At 34.4% G+C, this 27,433-nt stretch overlaps 1 protein-coding gene across 16 annotated transcripts in view; it reads left to right on the forward strand.

The window, feature by feature from the left end:
* The window catches only part of ADGRL2 (adhesion G protein-coupled receptor L2), a 208,049-nt gene that overhangs the window by 152,960 nt on the left and 27,656 nt on the right, over window positions 1-27,433 (forward strand). For 12 of the 16 annotated variants that reach the window (XM_049879604.1, XM_049879603.1, XM_049879605.1 and 9 more), the window contains exons 4-10: window positions 2,070-2,179; window positions 8,419-9,219; window positions 15,096-15,389; window positions 15,943-16,046; window positions 16,901-17,086; window positions 18,052-18,090; window positions 20,891-21,074. In XM_049879604.1, the coding sequence (XP_049735561.1) occupies window positions 2,070-2,179; window positions 8,419-9,219; window positions 15,096-15,389; window positions 15,943-16,046; window positions 16,901-17,086; window positions 18,052-18,090; window positions 20,891-21,074 (1,718 nt within the window). The remainder of the gene's footprint in view (window positions 1-2,069; window positions 2,180-8,418; window positions 9,220-15,095; window positions 15,390-15,942; window positions 16,047-16,900; window positions 17,087-18,051; window positions 18,091-20,890; window positions 21,075-27,433) is intronic. The other 4 variants (XM_049879607.1, XM_049879609.1, XM_049879613.1 and 1 more) reach the window with 1 other exon arrangement.

Consider the following 27,433-nt stretch of genomic DNA (forward strand, 5'->3'; position numbering starts at 1 on the left):
CTATTGTGCAGTCTCCAGCATAGCAGACCATACGGTTGTCCGATTCAAAATGGCCATTGTCAGTCCTTTTCAGCTAAGTAATGCCTAGGATATCTCTCTTTAAGCATTCCGTTTCATTTTTGACAGCTTCCGATTTTCCTAGATGTTTATACTTCACCACGTTCCACATTCCGATTATTAATGAATGATTGCAACTGTTTCTTCTCATCTTGAGTTGCACTACATCAGCATATGAAGGTCCCTAAAGCTTGACTCCATCCATGTCATTAATGTTGACTCTACTTTGAGGAGGCAGCTCTTCCCCAGTCATATTTTGAGTGCCTTCGTCTTCTGGCACTATATTAGATGATGTTCTGTTGCTATTCATAAGGTTTTCACTGGCTAATTTTTTTAGAAGTAGATTGCCAAATCCCGCTTCCTAGTCTTTCTGAGCCTAGAAGCTCAGCTGAAACCTGTCCACCATGCATGACCCTGCTGATATTTGAAATACCGTTGGCATAACTTCTAGCATTACAGCCACACATAGGCCACCACAGCATGATAACTGACAGACAAGTGGTGAAATGGCAAAAAAAATTGATTATGATAAAAATTATCATTAGTTTGGTATTTCCATAAGCAATACTGTTTTTAATTATTTATTATCTAAGACTTTCTTATGAATTCCATTGTATTATAGTTTGAATTTTAAGGCTTGTGTGTTTGATCCTGTAGAATTTTTCAGGATTTACTGTTCTTGAAAGAAGAATGAACCTGACTTTGGGATTATAGTTGGAATGGCCCTGAAGTGCATGACTTAACATACCTACCCATGCTTAACATGATTCTTCTTCACTTCTTTCAAGCTGTTATGTTGGAAGCTGGGCTGCTTGTTCTTTCCTTATATTGCCACTTAATAGTTAGTTCAGTTATTTTATGCACATTAGAATACCTGGTATTCAAATTGTTAAATAAATTTTGTTACAATGTTCTGCTTGCTTTGGCTTCTTAGTTTATATATTATCAGAAAGTGTAATAAAAATTCTGCATACATTACACTCCATTGAGTTGTAATCAAATCAAATTGTAAAGGAAATATTTCTTGTGCTTACAAAGCCTAATATTAAGAGAGACAATATAAAAAAGACCATTTGGACCAATTCATAGAACTTTGATAAATACAATCTTGCCTGGAATTTTATCTTGTTAGAATTATCTTGATGAATTATGACAATGCAAAAATAAGAGAATACTTTCCTATAATGAATGATGAATAGAATATTCTAGGAATCATGTTAGTTCTATTCTTTTTGGTATTATGTTTCTGGGAGTCCTGTTTATGAAAAGTAGTCCCTGGGTGTTGAAAATGGTTAACACATTTGGCTACTAATCAAAAGGAAAGGGATTCTGGTTCACCCAGAGGGGCTTCAAAAGAAAGGCCTGGTGATCTACTTCCAAAAATCAGCAATTGAAAACCCTGTGGAGCACAGTTCTATCTACTCTGACACACATGTGGGGTTGCCATGTGTTGAAGTTAACTCAATGGCAACTGGAAAAAATGTTTAGAACAACCCAGGTGCATAATATATCAGAGTATAAGCACATTGGTCTATTAAAAAACAGAAGTAACAATAGTGCTTAGATACTCAGTATGTTCCAGGCACTGTACCAAATGCTTGAAGTATATTCTGTCCTTTACATACACTGTACCGTGTTTTATTATTATTATTTTAATTCTGAAGTACGGCAATAAGTACCTTAGTAAGCTGTTAAATCATCCCCCCCACAAATCCCAGTATATGTTGAATATATAAAAAATTCAGATTAAAATATATAGTAGAATAATAGCGATTAGTTAGCTATTTCTGTTTACTTTGAGTTAAAATTTAGTGCTATTCATGATACAGAAATATTACAACATAAAGTATGAGTTTTTTAATAATGTGGAACCATCTAATATTTATTGTAATTTTCATTTTATGGTCCTAGTCACTTGAAGAAAATATAAATGCATTCTATATTTCTTTAATAAAAATAAACAATAAAATATTGTGTTGTACAAGCCTGATTCTTTTATTTTCCCCCTACAGGTGCAACAATCGAACACAGTGTATAGTAGTTACTGGGTCAGAAGTATTTCCTGATCCATGTCCTGGAACATACAAATACCTTGAAGTCCAATATGAATGTGTCCCTTATAGTAAGTATGAAGTTTGTGTCTTTCACTTTCTCCAGTATTCCTTGTTGATGCTGAAAAACTACACACGTGACAGAAGCATATGTTTATGGTCTACAGAACCATTATGCATGCAGAGCACTAACAGACTCAGGCCTCCAATTAGCTTCATGAAGTGTGGAAGGAAGCCATCGTGTGGTGCTGGCCAAGTGTCTGTCTGTGTTCTTAAGTGTTTGGCTTTTAAGGCTAGTGTTTTTCCAGAAAACAAACTTGAATTAGCTATTCAATAGGGCAGATAGAAATCTGTACCTTTGCCCAATACCAGTTGCTGACAAATTGGTTTGGCTCACAGTTTTCTAAAGAAGGAATTGACTTCAGTTTTAATCATGAGCTACTTGAATGGCTACCTGCTGTTGTGGTAACTTCAGTGCCTGGTAGAAGGTACCGCTGGAGTAACTGAGGGAAGTGCCTTCCTTTTTGTTCAGTTGCAGTTAAGGAACAGTTCTTTACTAGATCCAGCGGTGAAATCTTAACACTAATAAAATAGATAGCTATAGCACAACCTTACACATATTTCTGTTTTTAATTTTGTAACGTTTTTTGTAAGATCCTACAAAAGGATATTGAAAATTCAGTTAAAAATTTTACAAGCATGCTTCGGCTAATGCTCTAATTCTGTGTGGTTTTTCTCTTAGTCTCAGAATTCATACTTGAAATCGTATTTTATACTGATTGTAATACAAAAATAACATCGATACCATAGAAGATTGAATATATTACCTAATTTTCCTCAGTCAGTTTTTAGTATTTTTGCTTTCTTTATTTTTACCTTGGAAAAAATAGCCATGTCACTACTCAGAGGTTTTGAGGTAAAAGTTATTTAGCAGTTTTACTGATTTGAACGCTGTTTTCATAGCTGCAGAAACTGGATCACTAAGTTCTGATGGATTCATATATCCACCTGTCAATATTTATAAAACCAAAGGGCCAAATTCAGATATGGTATGTCCAATATGTTAGTGATACATTCTTACATGTATTGTAAAGGCACCCTCTCTTTCCCCTCTGCCACAGTTTTGATAAATTGACTTTTTGTGGGATATCAGTTAAAGGCCAACCAAATCAGATTCTTTTCTTTCCATCCCTGCTGTGTGTTCCTGTGTTACTGTGAAATGGATGCTTTTATGTTTTCAGTTTTTTTTTATACCATTTGTAGGATTGGAAGCCTACTGAGTGCACTGACCTTTATATCGTTTCTCCTATGTGTAGTGTTGGTGACTTACATACCACTCTCCTGTGCCACTAAAGGAACATTGTATTGTTTTGAGCTAACCAAAATTATTTTGTTCCATAAAGTCACTTTCACTCGAATTTAGCATGATTTCTGTTCTCAAATTAGAAAAGGAATACAGCATCCATTCCCAAACAGTGGAATCAGTCAGAGCTGCCAAGAATTGTATCTTTCTGGAGCCAGTTCCTGTAACCTAGTCTATAGACCAAGAACAGTGTTAAGCAGATATTATTTCCTGACTCTTAAATTATTTCTTGTGCTGTTTAAGAAAGGAAAATTGTGGATATCTTCTGGAACATCTAACTTTCAAAATTTTACTTTTTCAGTTCTCCAGAAGTATTGTACATTGTGCATTGACCTTTCAAATAGCTATACTCAGAGAAGTATTTGTTCTTTCAAAAAAACCAACAGTAATTAATTTTCTGTTACCTTTCTAGATGTGTGCACGAGGCAGAAATAAGTCTATGGCTTTATAGCCCCCCCCCACTAAAGAATAAAAGAAATTATTGTTCCTGTATACTCTACAGTTGTGGCACACTATAAATTACATGATATTTATTAATATTAAAATTTCATGTGAATGATCTTTTTGGATTGTTCTAATCTTATGAAGGACCATGTGTTTCCTTATCTTTTCCCCTTATTTCCACTCCTTTTGTTCCTTTATTCTTTTGTCCTTGATACCCATCTCATATACTTACTTTAATTTTAAGCCTGATGCTTTTCACTTTGTTTTAACAATGATTGTGTACATTGTGACATTTGCATACCTTTTTTATACTTTATTCAGTTGGTGAAAACTGTCATCACTAAATAACATTTACTGTGTGTGTCTCTTCCCAGTTGGTTTGATGCCAGTTTCTACCCAGAGCAAATTCTCCAGGAGCTTATGTATTCCAAACTGTTTCCTTGTACTCTGGGAAAACAATTCCAGATAATTTCCTTGATTTCTGAAATTTTTACAGTAAATTTGCTCAACAGAAACTTTTAGAAATGCTGTTGTTTTACTTCGTATATTTATACACAGACACTTGGGTTACATGTAACTTACAGACTTAGCAAGGTAGTGTCTGTGTCAAAAATGTATTTGTACAGGGCATCCTTTGTCATTAACCAAAGTGTTAGGAATTGAATTTATGAAAATTTAAAAGCGTTCCTAATAAGTCATAAAGATCTTGGAGAATAAAGGAGATTAATCAGATTGGAATTTTACATTCTACAGGCAGGATTTGGCTTTGATTTTGGCCCTTTTTTTATTTCAAATTATCATTAATTAATTATACCTTAATTTTAACTATAAATTTTATTTGATGAGAAAAATAACAGCTACTGCTGATTAAATTATTATTAATGAATAAACCAGTGAAATTATTCAAAATGAAATAGTGTGTCACTTCAGATACAGAGTATGTAGGCTTTAGTTTGTTTTGGTCAATTTCTTGTCTTGCATATCCGTGTAGTCTTATGCTAATGTTGATGGGTCATATATGTGTGTTTGGTCTATAGAAAAGTAAATGTATTGTCATGAATTAATTCATACAGTCTTTTAAGACAAGGTGCAATATATACTGGGCATGTGACGGAGAATGCTGATTTCATTAATTTTATTGTATTTTTATATTCTGGGTTGATAGGGAAACCCTGGTGGCATAGTGGTTAAGCGTTATGGCTGCTAACCAAAGGGTCGGCAGTTCGAATCCACCAGGCACTCCTTGGAAACTCTATGGGGCAGTTCTACTCTGTCCTATAGTGTTGCTATGAGTCGGAATCAACTTGACAGTGCTGGGTTTGGTTTTTTGGGGTTTGGGTTGATAGAATTTTGGAATGTTCTTGTAAAGGTGATTTAACAGATATCTGTTCCTTGGATTCTTGTAAAATCATTATGTGAGGATTTCTGCTTTTGTTTTAAAAATTCAGATCTCATTTGATTCATCAAACATCAAAAGATTTTATTTATTTTTACATGTGGCTGTTGCTTCTCAACTTTCATTCTACTTTTAAATTATATATAATTCATATCTATGTTCTTTTCCTTTATTGATATCAGTTAAATCACAAAACAATGGAGCTTTCTCTATTTGATATTTTGCTTAGCAACTGCAGTATCATCTTAGTGTTTCAAATAATAAAATCCGGCCATTTTCAATTAAGGGAAGACATAAAATATACTTCCTACATTCTTTATCAAACTTAAGTTGTAAGTTCTGTTTTTAATATTAAACATTTTAAAATGTATTATCCGCTCATTTACATCTAACTGATATATCTCAGTAAAGCCATGCTTTCCTAAAAAACACACAGTTGTGTATAAATGTAGTCTGAGCTGTTACACCCCTAATGATTTTTCTTATACTCATTTCCCACCACGCCCTTCCGTTATTGATTAAGCAGGTATAATGTTGCTCTTCACTGAAGAATCATTTTAGGGCTAGTGGTTTATAAAAAAGTACTGCCTCTAGGTCAATAACACTGAATTTCTTCTATTTACTGGGATATAATCAGAATTACACATTTTAGGAACAAGTATGTTTCCTGAAAGTAGTTGACTAGACCAAGTTGGATCGGGGAGGTGTTGCCTCAATGTGGAAGGTTATATGCTATTCCTGTGGCAGACATGTTTGTGTAGTATGTTTCTCCCAAAGGTGTTTCAGGTCAGTATTTAATCGTGATGAATTATTGCAATTTAAAAAAAATTAACCAAGCTAAGACATCTCAATGAAATGTGCAACTATGATGTCTTGGAGTAATCAATTTGGAGATGTAGTATTAGCATACCCTGATGTATTTTCATAAAGGAAGAAGGAGACGCACTGACATTAATCTGGTCATTTTATGAAATTCAGGCAACATACTTCAAAGCCTACAGACAATCTAAAATAACATCGTATGGTTTGTAATTATTAGAAAACAATTCACTGGCAAGATTCCTATGTAGCACCCTTCCTATAACTGCATATTTCATTTCTTTAAATTTACTGGAGGGGGGATTTTTTTGTCATTTAACTCTACTAATCAGGGTTGTTTGGTGAAAGCATTTACCTTTTAATGGGGTCTGTGGAGGCGAGCTATTTGCTTTGAATGCTCAGTATGATTGTCTTTGCATGCTAGCGTGCTTTCTGTGTAAATTGATGATGGTAGAAAATGTCATAATACGCTAACCATAATTCTTTCTTCCTTTTTCTCCTTGCCTACTGTGCTTGCTTTTCCCTTGTATGTATTAAGCTTACTTTTTTTTATAGACTTAGTAGTAATGTTTGAGATATATAATTTAATAAGAATTTTATAAGATAATATATATATATAAAACTAAACAAGTAAATTTTTAAATTGTTAATGGAGAGAAAAAGGCATTACCTTAACTCCACTCTGTCAAAATTCCTGTTGGGTTAGGGGGAAGACATATATTTCTGAAAAGGAGGCATTAAAAAAAAAAATCCTTAAGATGCATTATTCTAGAAATAGAAGATAACAGAAAAACAATTGAAACGTGATCAAGATGCATAATCGTATATATCCTCTAACAAGAATATCTTGGGAAAAATGTGACCATATCAATATTTATGAAATTCATCTCTAAAATTTAATTGTCATATTTAAAAAGGCATTTTTCTATTGATACGCTTATCTAATTTTAGTGAGTTTAATAATTGCACATAAGATAAGTGGAGATGATACACCTGTGCATGGATCTATGTCTAGAGCATACACATACAAAGTAAAACTTGATATGAATGCTGAGTGACTTTGGAGAGGCGAGAGTATGTATCCCATGCATTAGTGAAGACTTTCATTATTTATTCAGGTACACTAAGTGAAGCAACATGCCAACATACTTGTATGGCCTCCTTAATCTACTAAAATGATTGATCCATGTTCTTTTATGTAACTTTAGAGTCTTTCTCCTGCTAGGTTTTCCTGTTGTGTGTTTCTCTTTATCCAAAGTAGTACAGCTCTTACTCTTCTATATTTAGCATCTATTGCGAATTCAGTCTTAGACTAATAGTCAATTTATTTTAATCTTTTTTCTTTTTTCCTTGTACCTTTTTTATGTTTTCTTCCAATGCTTAAAATAGAAGTGGAGCAAAAAGGTAAATAATATATACAGTCAAACCCCAGCTCCCTGTTATGTGCCTTATGGATGTTAACCTCCTCCCTCCCCTTCCCTCACAATACGCCTGATATTAAAATAATCAGCAGGATCTGATAAATGCACCTCATAAGGAAGCCGACTGTTTACAGTGAAATTATTTGACTGCTAGGTCTGGTGATGGGGGGTATTAATTCTGAAGTCTGCGAGGAGGGGTGGTTTCCTTTCTCTGTTCTTTTTTTACCCTTTATCTCTTTCTCTGACACCCTTGGATATTTTCTTATTATTAAAGTGTCATCTTGCCTGGCTTCCAGAACCCTCTCCATAGCATGCCATGGTTACAGGGTTTCCTGGTTGTTTCATCCACTGCTTTCCTTGTATTTACTTTTCTCTGCTCCTGATTGCATTTGCCAAATATTTATGTTCCTTAAACTGAAGCACCTTTGTTTTCAGTCTGACTTCTTTAAAAGTTGTAAATAAGCCTTTACATTGAGTTTTTTGTTTTATTTGCTTTATTCGGGGTTTTTGCTTTTGGGCATTTATAGGAGGGCTAGGAGAGGATATGAAGTTTGGTACTGAAATGAAATACTTTGTACACTTTTATATACAAGTCAACATTTTAAAGCATAAAATACCAAATTTTAAAGGCACTCAGCAAGAACTTAAATTTGGATTTACGAAAATAAACTCCAGCTACTTTGTTGCTGGTACGTTAATTAATGTAACTTTAAGAGAGAAGGTAGTACTTGGATTAAGTAGAAATTTTGGTGTAATTGAATGCTAATAAAATTAATTTTTCTTTTTGATTTATGATCATTAAAACGTGTTTTCTTAACGTAATTTTTTAACTTGGCTTAATTCTTGTCTTTTCTCTGTGACTGTTAGTTTTTGTGTGTCCTGGGACTTTGAAAGCAATTGTGGACTCGCCATGTATATACGAAGCTGAACAAAAGGCAGGTGCTTGGTGCAAGGACCCTCTTCAGGCTGCAGATAAAATTTATTTCATGCCCTGGACTCCCTACCGTACTGATACTTTGATAGAATATGCTTCTTTAGAAGATTTCCAAAACAGTCGCCAAACAACAACATATAAACTTCCAAATCGGGTAGATGGTACTGGATTTGTGGTGTACGATGGTGCTGTCTTCTTCAACAAAGAACGAACAAGAAATATTGTGAAATTTGATTTGAGGACTAGAATTAAGAGTGGTGAGGCCATAATTAACTATGCCAACTACCATGATACCTCACCATATAGATGGGGAGGAAAGACTGATATCGACCTAGCAGTTGATGAAAATGGCTTATGGGTCATATATGCCACTGAGCAGAACAATGGAATGATAGTTATTAGCCAACTGAATCCATACACTCTTCGATTTGAAGCAACGTGGGAGACTGTATATGACAAACGTGCCGCATCAAATGCTTTTATGATATGTGGAGTCCTCTATGTAGTCAGGTCGGTTTACCAAGACAATGAAAGTGAAACCGGCAAGAACGCAATTGATTACATCTACAACACCCGATTAAACCGAGGAGAATATGTAGATGTTCCCTTCCCCAACCAGTACCAGTACATTGCTGCAGTGGATTACAACCCAAGAGATAATCAGCTCTATGTGTGGAACAATAACTTCATTTTACGATATTCTCTGGAGTTCGGTCCACCTGATCCTGCCCAAGGTAAGAATGTTTGCTTCCTAATACTTTTTCAGTTTTGTGAAGAGATTACTTTCAAAAGGCTTATTAATTTTTTTATATATTTATTTCAATCCCCTCAGGTCTCCTTTTCATAATTCAAGCACAAAGGGTAATGTTATAGCAATTCATATTATCCCATTGTCTGTAAATTTTGGCCTTATTTTGGTCCATTTCCTTTTTATAAATTTCTTTATTAAAGTATTATCTTCAAAAAATTATGGCACCATTAGTTCAGTTTTTCATTGCTAAAAATGTAATAACAGCTGCAAACCTGTTAGCTTTGTTTTTTCCTACCTGACTTCTGAATTGATTACAATCTACGTGCAGACCTTTTAACTTCTTGGCGCCAGTGGTTAGGGGAAATGGTGTGTTAGAAATCCCAGGAGAATTGGTAGGCTAGATGTTCAGTGCCAGGCATAAGTGTTCTGAAGTTTTGGCAGCTGCTTTCTGGATAGTAAAGGGAGTCTTCCAACGTCTTTCTCTATCATCATGTAAAGTTATAGATTGCTGTTTCCTAATGAAGAAGTGACAGTTGTAAGTCAATATTTCTGTGACTCTTAACTGTCATACAAGGACTAAGCATTAAATGATCCGAAGCAATGATGTATGGAAGAGAGACCTCTTAGCATTTTTTAATTTGTCTTCACTTTTGGCATATTTTTAAAGGATTATTACTTTTAGAAAACAGCGCTACGGCTTTGGAAGTATATTTCATTTTATTGAGTTCAGTGCTGTGGGAAATAATTTTTGAGGGTGAATTTAACGAATGTTTTATTAAAATAAGATTACCTCATACTCATGATAAAATAATAACCTATTATATTGTTGTAGTGGTTGTACAAATTGTAAGTGTTTTCTTTTGGAAGAATGATATTGGTGTTTTTAAGATTTGAATTAATATTTTGGTTTATTGAGTTAACTGAAAATTCTCAAATTATTGAGCTACTTCAAAAATTTAGGGACCAGAAAGAAAGTTCTGTGAAGTGATTAAATCAATCTTTTAAACAGATAGGAGCAGAGGTTAATATCTTCTTAGGTTAAAGCAATACAGCTAACACAAACATACTCATAGCTACAAATATACACCCACACACAGTCTAAATATTGTCATAAGATGTAGACATCCAAAGCAGGAGTCACAGACTTTTCTAATTGCAATTCTAATTTGAGTCATTGTATAGAATGCCAGAATTTGCCTTTTTTTAATACATAAGAACAATAATGACATATTGTCTTAGTGCAGGGTCCCTGTCTCTAAACCACGTATGCCTGGAGTTTTATGGTTCAAAACTATAGCAGTAACATGCCATTGTTAAATTCCAGTTTGAACCCCTGCCGAGAATTTGAGTTTCTGACAAATTCCCTGCTGAGAATTTGTGTTTCCACCCCAGATACACTGAAGCAGGATCTACATTTAAACAAAATCCCCAAATGATTCTTAGGTATAACTTCCTGGAACTTGTTAGAAATGCAAGTTCTCGGTAGAGGTTTGAACCCAAACTACCCATCTGAAGCCCTGGACCAAATTCTTGGTGAATAGGCTCTGCATGTGGCTTATTATATTCTAGTAAATCATTTGATCCATTTCAGATGAAAAGAAAAATTTTTTTTTTTTTATAATTTAGATGCTTTTTGGAAACAACAGTTACCAGCCTTGAAAATGAGAACTTAGACGTATAGGAATTGTGAGTTCCTGCAAGTATGTTTTGTTCTCACAAACAGCTAGCCGTTCTTAAATCTTCCCAGAAAGTGAAAATACTTACTGACCTCTGATTTAAAAAGTTTTATCTGGCCCGAATTGCCCTTGCTGCTGTTTTACCCATATTCTTTTGCTTTTTACCTCCTTATAATTTATCTTCATGTGCTTTTAGAAACTTGCGTCTCTCATCTATAGATTGTGCTGATATCTATATGCATGCAGGTGGGGTCTTGCAGAACTCTTCTGGCCTGTGAATTTAATTCAAACCAAAAAGCCACTGTCAGCTTTTCAGAAGCAAGATCCAAGGAATGATAGTATAGAAAAATCAGGTCTTTGCCAGTCTTAAAGTACTAATTGACTGCTTTGGCTAAAATTCACAGTTAAAGTCTTATATACTGGTTTGCCTGCTATGTATGTGGCCAAGGCATAAATTGTGCTGTAAAATTATCAGTTCCTTTCATCTCTCATTGTGGACTGTATCACAGTGTATTAGCTTCGATATTTTTTCCCATTTATAAATCGAAGCCTTTTCATTGCTAACAGCACAAGCATATTATTTCAGTGCCTTGATAATGGTTTCAAATACGTCTTTTTTTTTGTCTTTGGATTTTTAGCTTTCTGTGATCTCTGCGTAGTTCATTTGCCCCATTCTCCTAAACTAGGTCCGTTTTTCCTCTTTTACTTTTTCCTCCACATAATGAGCTTAGGACTAAACGTTTTTCAGCCCTATTTTAACTGTTTTCTATTTCTTAATCTGATGTTCTTTAGATTTATTCAGTCTGTTTTCAAATTTGATATCCCAGATACTATGGAAAAATGTGTCTTTTCTTGGTTTTGACAGTGCCTGGGTATTTAAGACTAATTATGAGGTAATATGTAGAAAACTTTTAGCAAGAGAGCCAGTTATGGTTATTTATTTAGGAAATGCCTAGCATTAAATACGTATTTCCTTAAACATCTTTCCCCTGATAATGAATGCTCAGTAAAAGATGATCAGTGTTTTTAGACATTAAGGGTAAATTTAATGAATGCTCATTTTTGCTTTATCGGGCTACAGACTCACTCTAACTGGAGTTCATTCAGTGAACAGTGGGTGGATTCTCTGACCTGGGTGAAGGAAAATTACCCTTAACATAAATGGATATTGTACTCAGACCCTTCCATGCAGGAAAAGATGATAATAAATAGCAAGCTCTTAGTAAACACTACCATGATAAATTAACCATTCTGTATGTTTGTTGAAATTTTCCTAGGTACATATAAATATGCTTATTAGCACCATTTCTAGGTCTCTGTACTCAAAATAAGAAAAATCGTAGGCAGAATGCTAAGTCATTTAATCTGGATGCTTGATGTGTCGTCCTGATAACTCTAGGAAAGAGCTCTGTAAACTAGGGTTTGGATATGATATAATTCTATTATTGTAGTATGAGTTGTCACGTCTTCTAATACTATCCATAGAATAGTCTCGCGTTTTGGACCTTTTGCCACATAAGTTTCGTTACGAAGCTTTTTACTGGCTATTGCTGTAGTATCTTATGTTATCTTTTGACATCTTTCCTTTTAGAGTTGAACAGAATACAGTATCAGTTAATATGCTGCAAATAATGGCAAGGTACTTTGGGGGATTTCATACTTTCCCAGAGCTTATGAAAACCTAGAAAACAAAGCACAGCATTTATTAAGAGTGTGGACAAGTGACCTAGAACAAATTACTTCTCCGTGTCTCAGTGTCCACAACTATAAAAGGAAGGTAATCATAGTGCCTACTTCATGGGTTTCAGTGAGGACTCAATATAATCATACATGAATGGTGATTAGCAGTGCATCTGGTGCATAAATACTAAGTGTGAGCTATCATCATCACCAGGGAGCCCTGGTGGCGCAGTGGTTAAAGTGTTTGGCTGCTAACCAAAAAGCTTGTGGTTCGAACCCACCAGTGAGTCTGCGAGAGAAAGATGTGGCAGCCTGCTTCTGTACAGATTTACGACCTTGGAAACCCTATGGGGCAGTTTTATTCTGTCCTGTAGGGTTGTTATGAGTCAGAATCAACTCAATGACCGTGGGTTTTTTTTTTTTTTTTTTTGGATTATCATTACCAGATGCCCTGTCTTCACCTGTGGGGGGAAAAGTATTTTTTTTCTAAAATACCTCTACATGTCTAGCTTCAAACTGCTCTTCTTCAGAGACTTCATTTGTCTGGTTTAACTATAATCTCGCAAAATCCAAGAAATTGTAGTTGGTTCCAGAAGGGTTAAATTTTGCCACTCGAAATTTACTTTTATGTTTATTTTCATAATATCCCAATATTTCATTGCTTTACATTGAAGAATGTGTTAATGTGATTCCTTTTAACCTTCTTTTGATGGTCAGAAGGTGAAAAGGTATGAAAAGATATCAAGAACACATGGAAACATGGCTGCAGAATGTTGCATGAAACTTTATGCATTTAATGGAGATCACTTTATTACCTACCTTGACTCAGTTGTTAAGAATCTTTACTAATGCTTAGCTAACAAATTGCTAACCGCAGTCTTCGTAATACATATTTCAGTGACTAAATATGTACTAATTAGCAAAATGTCAAGGGATACATAAGATGGGGCATCACTAAACCATTTTCTCTCTTTTTGCTCTGATTCCCCACTTCCACTGAAAACTTGATCCAACAGCAGTTATTTGACACTTTCACAAAAGATTGTGATGCTTTTGGCAAATGTTAATTGAGAAAGCACTGAAAGCCTGGCTGCACTGTAATCAAAAGAAAATGACAGAGGTTTAACGAGATGTCAGGCAAGGGCTTTCCAGAAAAAGACAAGTTTGAATAGGTTTCTGCAGGAGCTGGCTGGGCATGGAGTTTGACTAATAGGTCAATAAATTATGCCTTGGAAATAAAACTCATCTTAAGAAGTTTCTCATGAGGTAGAAGGGAAAAGGGGGTAGAAAGTGTGTAATAGTACATTTACTGATAAGAAGTTTAAGTCATTACTATAAAACTAGAAACAAGTACACTGTATTTTTCTGATAAATTTCGTATGATCTGTTAAAAGGGTCAGAATTATATAAACAAATGTTTATGGACCAGAGTTTAAAATATTAAATGTATCTGTGATAATCTGAACTTAATTTGAATCTTTAGTTTCTCGCTTATAGACAAAGCATAAAATAAGTTAATGATTTTATAAGATTATTTAAAAAAACAATTATTATTTTTACAGCTTGCTCTACTCTTCAAAACCTATTATTGATTTGAAACGATAGCATTAAATTTGTACTGACAGGTGTGTTGTTGTTTCAAGAAATTAAATAATGGAGAAAACATTAAAGTCCGTAATATTTTTAACCTATTCTTCATTTGAAAATAATTTGGAACACAATACTAAAAAAAAAAAAACACGCCACTATTAAACGTGTAATTTTAGTTCCTTGTATACCGTCTGTTAGGGTTCAGGAAGATACATAGGGTCGTCCTAGAATTAGGCACGATTTGATCTAGCCCATTATCTCTAGTCTTTTCTTCATACCTAAGTTTTCAGAAGTAAAGATTCCAAAGCCTGAGGTATTTTGTTACCAAAACAGCACAGGTATGCCAAGCTTATCTTCTGTTTTGATCTAATCAGGCATACAAATCTCTCAAGCAAAAATGGCTGCTAGGTGGAAGGATGTCACAGTATTTATTTTCCTGCAAATTGTAGAGTGGGTGACTAGAAAATTTTTTTTTTTTTTGCCCTTCTGTCAGAATTTTGTTGACACTTTGAATTTGATTGCCTATATTGAGTTTATATAACGATAGATTTTTTTCTCAATTATTTAGTAGTGACATAACAATGAAACTTTAAAACTGTCCTTTGTTTCCTATTACACGATACAAGGTGAAATTGTGCTTAAACTGTACCATCAGCTATTTCCTCGAGAAGTGAACCTAACATACTTAGAACAAATGCTGTAATAAATGCTACATTACTTTCTGCCAAGAATATAAATAAGTTGGAATAAATAGATTTATCCTTCCCCTCACACTACTGATACTCTCAGTGATTCTCTCTTGTTCGTTTTGGGAGAGTTGGATGTGAGGACGTGTGTGCTTGTGCACATTCACGTGCACATACCTGTGTGTGAGTGTGTGTCTGGGATTAATATGCTTATCTTTTTTCCATAGTGCCTACCACAGCTGTGACAATAACTTCTTCAGCTGAGCTGTTCAAAACCACAGTATCAACCACAAGCACTACTTCACAGAAAGGCCCCATGAGCACAACTGTAGCTGGATCCCAGGAAGGAAGCAAAGGGACAAAACCTCCTCCAGCAGTTTCTACAACCAAAATTCCTCCTGTAACAAATATTTTTCCCCTGCCAGAGAGATTCTGCGAAGCATTAGAAACGAGGGGGATATGGTGGCCTCAGACACAAAGGGGAATGATGGTTGAACGACCCTGTCCCAAGGGAACAAGAGGTATTTCCTGTAAAATACCACGGATACACTTTTAACATTAGTAATTAAGCTCTGAGTTACAGTAAAGTGGTTTATTATTTTTTTGAAGAGATACTCAGATATGTAGTGATAACTTTGCTGTTACATTTGTACTTTGATAATATAGCATCTGTAGACAACGTAAAGGTTCTAAGCTGTAAAAGTCATTTAGTATCAGGCCTGGAATTTACCTCTCCCTCTTAGAGACCTAGGTCAAACCTGAGATTTTTGCCTGAGGACTCCAGTGAGGCTTCCTTACAGCTGCCTTTCTCATTATAGGCTTCACTTTGGCTGTGTCCCAAGAAAATCAAGGGCTTTTCATTCGCTTGCTCTAAATGTCTGATATTTTTATGTTGACTTTGTATTTACTGTTTATAATCTGCATTATACCCTACTTTTTGTCAGTTATTGTCAACTGCTTCCATTAGTGCTTATTCAAAATTTAACACGCAGAGCAGGATCATCATAGCTGATTTCCCGAATGCAGGCAGAAAAATGGTTTCAATTTCACCGTCGTTTTCTACATCTGTTGTAGGAACTGCCTCGTATCTCTGCATGGTTTCCACTGGAACATGGAACCCTAAGGGCCCCGATCTTAGCAACTGCACCTCACACTGGGTAAATCAGCTGGCTCAGAAGGTTGGTTGGAACCTTTTAATATGATACACATTGGTGATTAAGGGCTTTAACTTCTAACATAAATAATTTAGCTTTGTATGTTAAAATAAGCTTCACTGTTCTTTGTTCAGTGTAAAAGTAAAAAAAATTTGCATAGTTTTGTCTGTAAACTATTTATTGAAAGTTAAACCTACATATGTTTTGGGGTATGCCGTTTTCTATGTTAAGCTTTTTAATGAGTACATGTTTGCTTAATTTTGTTCTTAGTTCTGTTTCTTTTGATGTTCATAAAACAAATAGTGCATTGGCCTAATAAATCAAATATCATTATGCTTCCAACAGAATCCACAGAATGCAAGCAGATGTTTATATCACAGATGATTATGATAGAATAAGTAAAAATGACTTTACAAAACATTAGTACCTTTCATATTACAGCATAATGGAGTACTGTCGTCCAGTTTCTCCTCCCTCATCTACCTTTCTAACATGCAAACGCTAGATAACCCTCCATATCATACTGATTAAATTCTGATTTATATTTTTGGATCACTGAAATAGATTTTTAAATAGAAGTTTGGAAATGGTTGCAACGACATGAGAGAACTGGCTGAAAAAAATGTTTTAAAAGATTTTTCTTTTTTTGCCTGTTTGTTTCTTAATGTCTGTTAAGAATTTCTTTTGTGTGTTGAGCATCTGAGAACCTTTAATCTTTTGAGATGAAGAGAAAGTCATTGGTCTCAATTAGTTGCAGATTTTGACATATTTGTAAAAAAAATTTTTTTTCACCACAACAAAGGTACTCAAAGAGAAGAATTAGAAGCCACAAACAGAACAAGAAATCTTACTGAGAAAATACATATTTGTCATTTCAGATCAGAAGTGGAGAAAATGCTGCTAGTCTTGCCAATGAACTGGCTAAACATACCAAAGGACCGGTGTTTGCTGGGGATGTAAGTTCTTCAGTGAGACTGATGGAGCAGTTGGTGGACATTCTTGACGCACAGCTTCAGGAACTGAAACCTAGTGAAAAAGACTCAGCTGGAAGGAGTTATAACAAGGTAGGTAGAAATGTTCTGTTAGACAGTTTTCTGTGGCAAAACTTGATTCTTCAAGCAGTTGGCTGCCAAACTCTTGGTCCCCCTACACATACAGTAGAAACACAACTTCTCATTCGGTTCATTTCCCAAGAAAAAATTGCAGTTGATTAAAAAAAAAAAGCAAGATTGGAAAAAAAAAATGTAAATATTAATTATAAACCTGAGGGAAATCTTAATTGGTGGCCAGCTTCATAGGCCTAATTGTGATCAGTACACTCATTTTAGAAGGTGTTACCTGCACTTCGAGAGTTTATGTTTCATACAATTGATGCACTTTGTATTAGCTCCGTATGGTTGCAGCAGAATTGTGACATCTATAATATATTAGTCACTGAAATACTGCTTTCAATGGGAGTTTTACTCTCTAGGAATATATTGTAGTCAGGGGCCTGTCTCGGGGAAAATAGTGCCTAGGGCAATTAGTGTTAAATTACTGAATGATCTCTCGCAGCTGGAGATGGAAGCTGTGATGGCCAATAGAAACAGCTAATTGGTGGCACCTCAAGCAGCACCAGGGCACATGCCCTACCTGTCCTCCCCCTCCCCCAACCCTCAGGTAGCAGTTCTGTTCATTTTTCCAATTTGATGGTTACTTTACCACGCTGTAAAATACATCTTACGTGAGTTTCATGTGAATCCAAACTCTGTAGCTTAATGTGGTTACACAGGATGAAAAAATAAACTTTTTTTTTTAAACCACAGTATGTATTTTGTCTCTAGCTTTGTCCAGGTTGGTATACTTACTAAACTATGTTTAAAAACTATATAAATGAGCAGTTTTGGCAGTCAGTGTAGACTCACAGAAATCCAGAGGACTTTACGAAATAAACTTTTAGGAATACCAGCTTAATTTTTGAGGATTTCTTTTTTCCTCATTTTCAGCAGATAAAATCTAACCTCTGATTTTCTTTTCTCTTACTAAAAAGCTCCAAAAACGAGAGAAGACATGCAGGGCTTACCTTAAGGTACCTCTCCTGTGCTGTCACCTGCTTTCTCCCTCCTTCAGCTACCTGCCACGCTTTATCATCTTGCTGCATGATCCAATGTATTTCAGTCTTTGATAATTATATAATGTGCCCCATATCAGCTGTACAAATGTTGGCTTGTCACAGGTATAATATTCTCAGAATAAGGAAATAATTTGTAATTTTTGCCAGTTTCCCGTTCATCCAAAAGTACAAGAATTTTAATGAAATATCCTCTGAATGGAAAGTAATCACACAGTCTGTTTTTTGTCATCATCTCTATGGATTAAAAAACTTGAGTAAAACAGCTATGATATATTCTTGGCAGCTTATCATATCAAAGACTGTATAGTCATAATGTATGTGCATGAAAAAGTCACTGCTTTCTTATCTCTGTGGTGTACTCTTAAATAAAATAGGTTTTGTCCTGAAACTTTTAGGAGTCTTTTCAAGAATCCGGTTGATATGGGATGAGTTACTAGGCAAAAAATACAAATAATGTGACAGTGATATCAATATATGTTACTTGATGCTTTTTATCAGGCTATTAGGAACAGAAAGCCACTGTTTGGCTCAGGCTCCTTGTCCACTCCAGCCAGTTTTTCTCACTGGTATATCCAAGTAATAGCGAACATGCTGAGGCTAACAGTTCAGTTACGCCACGCTAGTTCTTTGTGATAGATCAAAACACTAATACCAAGTTGCATTTTGTTTTGTTCTGTGGATTTTAGAAGTTCCTTTGGGGCGATAGTTATTTTCTCACCATACTTACGGTAAATCAAACCTTGAACTATTCCATGTACACATGACAACAAAACAGAGGAATTTTTGTAGTTTCATAGAATAGAGGTTATTCGAAACCCATGACATCAACAGTTTTGGCTGGCAAGGTCTATGGGGAACAAAGAAAAGAATGGCATCTTGCCAATTAATAATAGATACTGTTGGACCCAAGAACTATTATAAGACTGTTGGAAAGTCTGTTTCTAGGTACTAATGTACTGACAGTCCCTTTTTAGCCTGGTTAATGGGGGCAAAGAGATAACTGCTTAAGTGTATAGAATTTTTCATACTGAAATTTTCAGTTCACTTTTAAGGTATTAGTTAATGTATGAAATGTAATAATTGGTGTGTTGCCCAGGACGTAACGTCTCAGTAGGAAAAGAATAGCCTTTTTTTCTTTGGCAGGGAGAGACTACTTCAGGAATATGATTAGGCTAATGATCAGTTTGATCCCACTAGAAAAGTACAAATGGTAATAAATAAGGAGTGCTTCAAATTAATAAAGGCATGCCATCAGCAAGTTATGTGTGTATATAGTAAATTTCAGCATGATCTTAATTTCTGACCAGTGTCATTTTCAGTGTGTTTCAAATGTGGTTCTCTGTACAGATAAGACTAATAAAACTCCTTAAATTACAAATCAGAAGCTGACTTACACTATGCAAATGAAGTGAGTCCTCACTTTAGGACAGAGGATTCGTTTGTAACTTAGAGGATCCAGTCTGTATTTCTTGGTGACTAATGAATCTGGCCTCAGCCGACCAATTGCTGTTCCACTCTAGTTAATGGCTGCAACAATATCAGTGTGAGAATTTTGACTATTCTATCTCCCACTAGAGAGAGGAAGAAAAGCCTTTAATGCCACTTGGAAGGGTCTCCCACCTGCCAGGAAGGTCATGGTGGTTCATAAAGCAGACAGAACGAGGATATTAAGATGGATTAAGCTAATTAATCTTACTCCGACACTAGCCTCAAACAAACCCCCCTACTCATTTTAATACACTACCTCAAATTAGCAATTTTTGTTGTTCTTTTTGAACAATATATGTTCTTTTTTTTGTTAGTGATTACCAGTAGATCAAACAGTTTATATATGGGTTTAATGACATAGTATGACTAGGTAAATGGGATACAGTAAATATAGTGATTTCAGCTGCGTAAGGTAGAGTTAGTGCACAGCCAAGAGTATCAGTATAAGACCCTGCCTTCAGTTGATTAACTGATCGGTTTGATTGATTGGATTAAATTTTTGTTTAATGTTACTCTGCGTGCTAATAAGCCAAACCTACATATGTGAATATGTACAACATGGATGTTTATGAAGACTTTATTCTGCTCTTTTAACTGTCAATACGGACTAAATATTTTGATTGTTCTATTGACTACTTTAAAAACAAACTATGAATTAAGGTATGCTTTCAATTGTTATAGCTGTAGAGGAAATTGGAAGAGTGAAAATGTTCACAGATAATTTAGAAACTTCAAAACCACCTTTTTTTTAATTATTATTATAAATGGGCTCGTAGGTAGACCATGTATATAAGGCAGAATGCTGGCTACTGTTTTATCTCAGGTACTGAAAAGAATATGGTTTAACTTCTAAGGATAAAAATTAGAGACTTTTTTTTTTTATGTAGATCATACAAGTGTTGAGATTATAGAATGAATTTAGTAGTGTGACCGCAGTGTGTGCTGTAGTAGTGCCTTGGGTTAAGAGCTAACACTGGTGATTGTATTTTTCTTTAACAGTTAAAGTGTGATTAGATAAACAGAAATAAGCCATCTTTCTTTACTTACTTTTCATAACCAGGTCTGCTAATCTTCAGTTATTCCTATTTTAAAATGCTTAGGTATCTTTTAAGTTAAGCAGATACATGTTGGCCAGGCGTTCTTCCATCCTGAAATACAAGTAAATCATCATGACAGTTAAATATTACAGTTGTCACTAGTCAGTGATTGAAAATCACCTTGCTGCTGGAAGCAGTCAAAACTAATGATAGTTTTCTAATGGATGCAGGCAATTGTTGACACAGTGGACAACCTTCTGAGACCTGAAGCTTTGGAATCATGGAAACATATGAATTCTTCTGAACAAGCACATACTGCAACAATGTTACTCGATACATTGGAAGAAGGAGCTTTTGTCCTGGCTGACAATCTTTTAGAACCAACAAGGGTTTCGATGCCCACAGAAAATATTGGTAAGTGAATCTATTGTCAGGTTTAATTTTGATTTAGAAGATAGATGTTTAAGAGAAAGATGTTTCCATTATGAAACTGTTATTTTTCAGTACCAAACTTTTGTCAAATTATGTTTGTTGTTCCCAGGGGAAATTATCGATCTCACTTGGCAAAATTAATGCAAAAGTCAAAATCTGTTGTATATCTTTTAAAGGTTGGTTTTATGTGTTTTTTTTTTTTTTTTCCAATTGGAAAATCATCAGAGGAAAAAAAAAAAAGTGTTAAGACTACTTAAATGCCAGAACATGGATTGCTTAAGTAATGAAAGTGCTTGCTATGGAACTGTGGCAAATGCTTTTCCATTTTATATAATATGTTTCTAATGAATTTAAATTACTTTCTGGAATGTGTTCTCCCAGTCAAATATTTCAGCCATACAGAACATGAGCCAAATATTTATATTAAATACAACTGCCTTCAGGTGAAAATGCGATCAGTGGACTACATCTCCCCTAATGCTGAATGTCCATGCTTCATAGATTGCCAAATAGCTGCAGATAGTTTTGAAGCATAATTAAGAACTTAAATACTGGCTCCTGGAGTTAGAAATTTACTTTTGAAAATATGTGAAAGAAGTACAGTAAAATGATATTAATTTAGGCTTCGCTAGAATTGTTGATTTTCAGTGATGCTGAGCTCAGATGACATTTACAGTAACAGTAGTAAGTCTCCCAAGCCAAATACATATATATAAAAGGTTGGGGGATGAGAGTGACAGACCACTGTCCCACTAAAAAGAGTGCTGTCTTTATTAGAGCCACAGGTATTGATTGAAGTCTTGCTATGTGGAGGCTATAACTTATAGCCTAATTGTGCCTGCATGTCATGGGACGTGATATAAAATGCAGAAAAAGGTGTGTGGAAGAAATGGATATTAATCAAATTATGATTTATACTTGGATCTAAGCGTAAACGTGAAATTTATTTTAAACAACTGAATTTTTAAAGAGAAAGAATTACTAAGATTTTTTGTTTTTATTTACCGTGGGTTTTGCGGGACGGTAAATCACTTGATAACTTCAAACCAAATGGAGAATCATTTGTCCTGTCATGATCCGGACTGTCAGTTGTATGGAAAACAATATTCTACTATAGCCTCTGTCTCAAGTTTTCATTATTATTTTTGATGTTAATTTAAATACTAGTCTAATAAAGTCGGTAAGATTTACATTAAACAATACTTCTCAAATGTTTCCACTGACATTAAATCTTATAAAGGTTATAGAAAAAATAAAAGCAAAAACAAAAAACCACAGAACCTGACATTTTCCTATTCTGTCCCTTCAAGTCTGCAAGAAAAACTTGAGGTGCCAGGATGACATCCCATGTTCCCATCAGCCTTACATGTGCAGAACACTTTTATTATAAGTTCGAGATACTTTTACCTCCATTTGAGTAGTGCAGGAATATATTCTTTCAGTTACCTGTACTCTTCAGAGTTCTAAAGAATTATTGTTCATACTAATTTCTTTCCATTTCTTAACTTATAAAGAGTATTATGGATGGAGATTCTTCTAGAATGTTGCGTATACATTTTACTGACTTTTCAATAATTATGCCCTAAATTTATCGATACGTTCATTATTCCAGAATTATCAATACAAAAATCTTTTTATATATTTTCATACAATCTTTTAAAATTCTTGTGGTATAAACAGTTTGGTGAAAGCAATTATCCATGATTTTGTATGAGGAAAATGTTCAACGTTTTTACTAAGATTTGTATTCTCCTTTTTCAGACATGAGAATTGAAGTATTCCATTACCTCTTTGTCCTCGCTCTCTTGAAGCTCTAATCTAAATATAGGGCATGACTACAATATCTGAGGTTATGAAAACAATTTTATTTTCTTCCTTAGTGATTTCTCCTTGATTCCTTAGTTTAACTCTATGGCATGAATTAACTTTTGTAATAAATGATCTCATGCAGTGGCATAATTAATCTACTATAATTACATCTGATTATCCCACTGCCATTGAGTCGATTCCGACTCATAGCGACCCTATAGGACAGAGTAGAACTGCCCCATAGAGTTTCCGAGGAGTGCCTGGCAGATTTGAACTGCTGACCTCTTGGTTAGCAGCTGTAGCATTTAACCACTACGCCACCAGGGTTTCCATATCTGATTATAGCTTTTTAAAAAAAAAACTTTAGGTACAATTTATATATAATAAAACCACCTCTTTTGGGTGTCCAGTTTGGTGAGTCTTGACAAATATGATCAATATTTCTGTCACTTCAAAAGGGCCCCTCATACTTCCCTGCAGTCAATCCTTCCCCATCCCCCAAAAACCAAACCTGTTGGCATCAAGTCAGTTTTGACTCATACCAACCCTATAGACATAGTAGAACTGCCCCGTAGGATTTCCAAGGAACAGCTGGTGGATTCAAACCGATGACCTTTTGGTTAGCAGCCGAGCTTTTAACCACTGTACCACCAGGACTCCTCCTTCCCCACGCTCAGCCCCAGACAATCACTGATCTACTTTCTGTCAATATAGAATAGTTTTGCCTTTTCTACCTTTGGAAGAATGGACTCATACAGTATGTACTCTTTTTGGTCAGGATTTTACTCAGAGTAATGTTTTTAACAATCATTCGGCCCTTTTATTTATTTATTTATTTTTTAAATTGCTGCATACCATTCAACTGTAAGGACATTCCACAATTTGTTTATCTTTTATTCTTGGGCAAAAAAAAAAACATTTGGGTTCATTTCCACTTTGGGGGCTTCTGTTAATAAAGCTGATGTTTTTCTGAGTGGCTTTACAAATGTTATGCTTCGAACAGCAATGCATGAGCACTCTGCTTTCTCCATATCCTCCCCAACATGTAGATTTGGCAGTCTTATTAATTTTAGCCATTTTAGTGAACATGAATTGATATCTTATTATGGTTTTATGTTACATTTTGCTGGTAACTGTTGAACTTCTTTTTATGTGCTTACTGGCTAGTCATATATTTTTCTAGAAGAAGTCTTTTCAGTTTTTTCTGCTCATTTATAATTGCGTTATTTTTGTCTAAAAAGTTATAAGGTTAATTTATATTTGGGATATAAGCCTTTTGTGAAATATATGTAATCTGGATGTTTTCTTTTTTTCTGTGGCTTCTCTTTTTATTAACAATATCTTGGGAAGAACAAAAGTTTTCAATTTCGATAAAAAACCAATTTATCAATTAGTTAAAAGCTTTCAGAAAATCATTTATAAAAATTTTACAAAGTGTATGAAAGTAGAAAGTATAATAAATCTCCTATCACTGTTATCCAGCTTCAGCAAAATCTCGCTAATCCTGTTTCACCTATACCCTCATCACTGTATTGTTTTAAAGCAAATGCTAATATCATATCATGATTAAAGTAAATACTTCAATATGTATCTCACACTCTTTAAAAAATGAAGCTGATAACATTATCCCTTTTAAAATTTAACAAAAATATATTAAAAAAAAATAACAAAAATGTGTTCAGATTTACCTGATTAAAAAAAAATTTTGTTAACATTTTGTTTTAACCAGGATATAAACAAGCCTAAATAGTACATCTGAATTGATGCATTGCTAGAGTCTGTTTTAATTAAAGAAAATTTCTTCCTGTATCTTCTTTTTAAAGCATTTTTTATTTTTGTTGAAGAAACTGAAGATTTGTCCTGTTGAATTTTTCGTATTCTGGATTTGATTTTTATCACCAGTATATCATTTAACTAAGGAACCCTGGTGGCACAGGTGTTAACCCGAAAGGTCAGCGGTTCAAGCCCACCAGCCCCTCTATGGGAGAAAGATGTGGCAGTCTGCTTCTGTAAAGATTTACAGCCTTGGAAACCCTGTGGGGCAGTTCCATTCTGTCCTATATGGTCACAGTGAGTTGAAATTAACTCGATGGCAGTGGGTTTGATTGCTCGATGTATAACACGGTTGATTTTGCTGTTAATTGATAGCAGCTTTGCCTAAAATCTTGTGTGGCCAATTACTAGTTCTGAGAGTCTGTCCATAGATTTCCTCTTGTTTGCTGTGTAGTTAACTATAATTTCTTTGAATAATTACGGTTTGTCATTTCTTTCTAGTCTTTATACTTTGTTTTCCTTGTTACTTCATTGGCTAGGCCTTCTAGCTAGTTACAGTGATACATAAAACCAGTATTAAGAATCATCCTGACTTTTCCCACCATTATTCATGTTTTCTGTAAGTTTTAATTAAATAATCTTTATCTGATAAGAGGAAACTCTGGTGGCATAGTGGTTAAGAGCTACAGCTGGTAACCAAGAGGTTGGCAGTTCAAATCCACCAGGTGCTTCTTGGAAACTCTATGAGACAGTTCTACTCTGTTCTATAGGGTCATTATGAGTCAAAATCGACTCGACGGTAATGGGCTTTTTTTTTTTTTTTTCTTTCTTATCTGATAAGATATCCTTCATCCAGTCAAGGATATTTCCTTTTATTCCTATTATTTTGTAAAGATTCTTTATATTTAATAGGTATTGAACTTTATTGAATTCTGTTTCTGTTAATAACCTTTTCTTCTTTGCTTCTTAATTTGGGGTATTTCATTAATATATTTTCTAGTGCTAAACCTTATATGCCTTTTTGAGTTAAACTCAGTTTATTGAGTATTTTATACATAAAGTGTGTATATTAAAGATTTTCATATCATTTTATTAAGTGAGGATAGACTATAATTTCTTTCCTTGCCATGTTGTATGCATCAGGGTTATACAAATCTTGTGAAATTAGTTGGCAAGGATTCTTTTTCTATTGTCTGGAGTAGTGTTTGTAAAATTCAGTACACAGTTAACTATTGGTTCATTTTCTTTATTGGTCATAGAAGTATTGGGATTTTTCTTTCTTTAATCAGTTTTGTTTTTCTAGTAAATTTTTCATTTAATCTCTTAAAATTTATTGGTCTAAATTTGATTATTGTGTTCTATTAGTTTATTAGTTCTATCAGTTTTAACATTCTCTACTAAGATATTCTAGTAATGACCCTGTTACTTAAAAAAAATCTAAATCCTATATTTTTCTTTACTATGGACGTAATTTTCAAAATGCTGATCAGTAAATATCAGTTGAATGGAATTAAAGTTTGAGAAGTAAATATTTACTGAATGAAATTGTTTATACATCTGTATCTGTGTTTGAGACCTTAAGTGAAAACACAAAGGATTTTCTTCATTTATTGTATTTTTCTGTCTTGCTTTAAGAATAATCAGTAATTGAGAGCTCCATTCACTGTGAGCTCCCTTGTCATTCTCCCCTGATGACCCCCTCTCACACACAGAATCTGGTATGAGAAGGGGAGATCACCCACCTACCCACCAGCTTAATCTTTCCATATGCATATGAATAAAATAAGGATCTTAGCCAGATTCTGCAGCTGATAACAGTTTCAGGAATTACATGACTCTTACTTGTATTTCAGGGACTTGACATGTGGTCCAATAGCTTATACAGGACTTCTCTATAGGCTATGTTTCTCATATTTACAACTCAGTCTATATGCATTTTATAAAACAAAGTTGTAGAAGATAAAAAACAAATTAGTATCCAAAAGTTATACTGTAATCGTATGAGCCTATTTTTGTAAAAGGAAAAGGAGCGGGTGAATTCATCATATCTCCATACAGATATGTGCTATGGTGATTCTTTCAACACACACATGCACAGACAGATACATTTGTCTAAGCATAGAAATAATTATGCAAGTATATATGCGTTAGAGAAGGTAAAATTCAGAGAAAAACGTGTGGACCATATTATTAAAAATACGTTTTACTTTTTAAGATTTATATATCTGAAATTAATGAAGTTTTTGTATAATTTCCCTCATTTTTGAATAAATTAGTAATGTAACATACTTAACTATAAAAACAACAGTAATACTTTTGCATTTAAATTTAAATGAATATTGAGGTATAGTTCTCAGTCTTTATTGGAATAACGATAGACAGCACACACTGATGTTGTGATGGCAGTTACAGTTATATTTTTTGAAACAAAATTAAACAACATTGGCCTCATTTATCAGGTAAATGTTCTCAACGTTATGTGTTGAATTGTTTTCCTTCTGTGTTTTTCACTTTTGCTACCTCATTTGAACTTTAGAAATTTTGGATTAGGCTGAAGTACTTGTGGCTCTGTTCCAATAAAATTTTATTTACAAAAACAGGTGGTGGGTTTTTTTTTTTTTTTTTTTAGCCCAGGTCTATTTTGCCTCACTCCAAGGCCTGAGTATCTAAGACTGGTGGTTAACTAGTGGGAATCATTGGAAGTTTGAACATAATGCCAGAAATTTTCTCAGAAATAGCTGTGCTGATTTGACTACTTT

This window comes from Elephas maximus, chromosome 3 (genome assembly GCF_024166365.1).
Source record: "Elephas maximus indicus isolate mEleMax1 chromosome 3, mEleMax1 primary haplotype, whole genome shotgun sequence".
NCBI lineage: Eukaryota > Metazoa > Chordata > Mammalia > Proboscidea > Elephantidae > Elephas > Elephas maximus.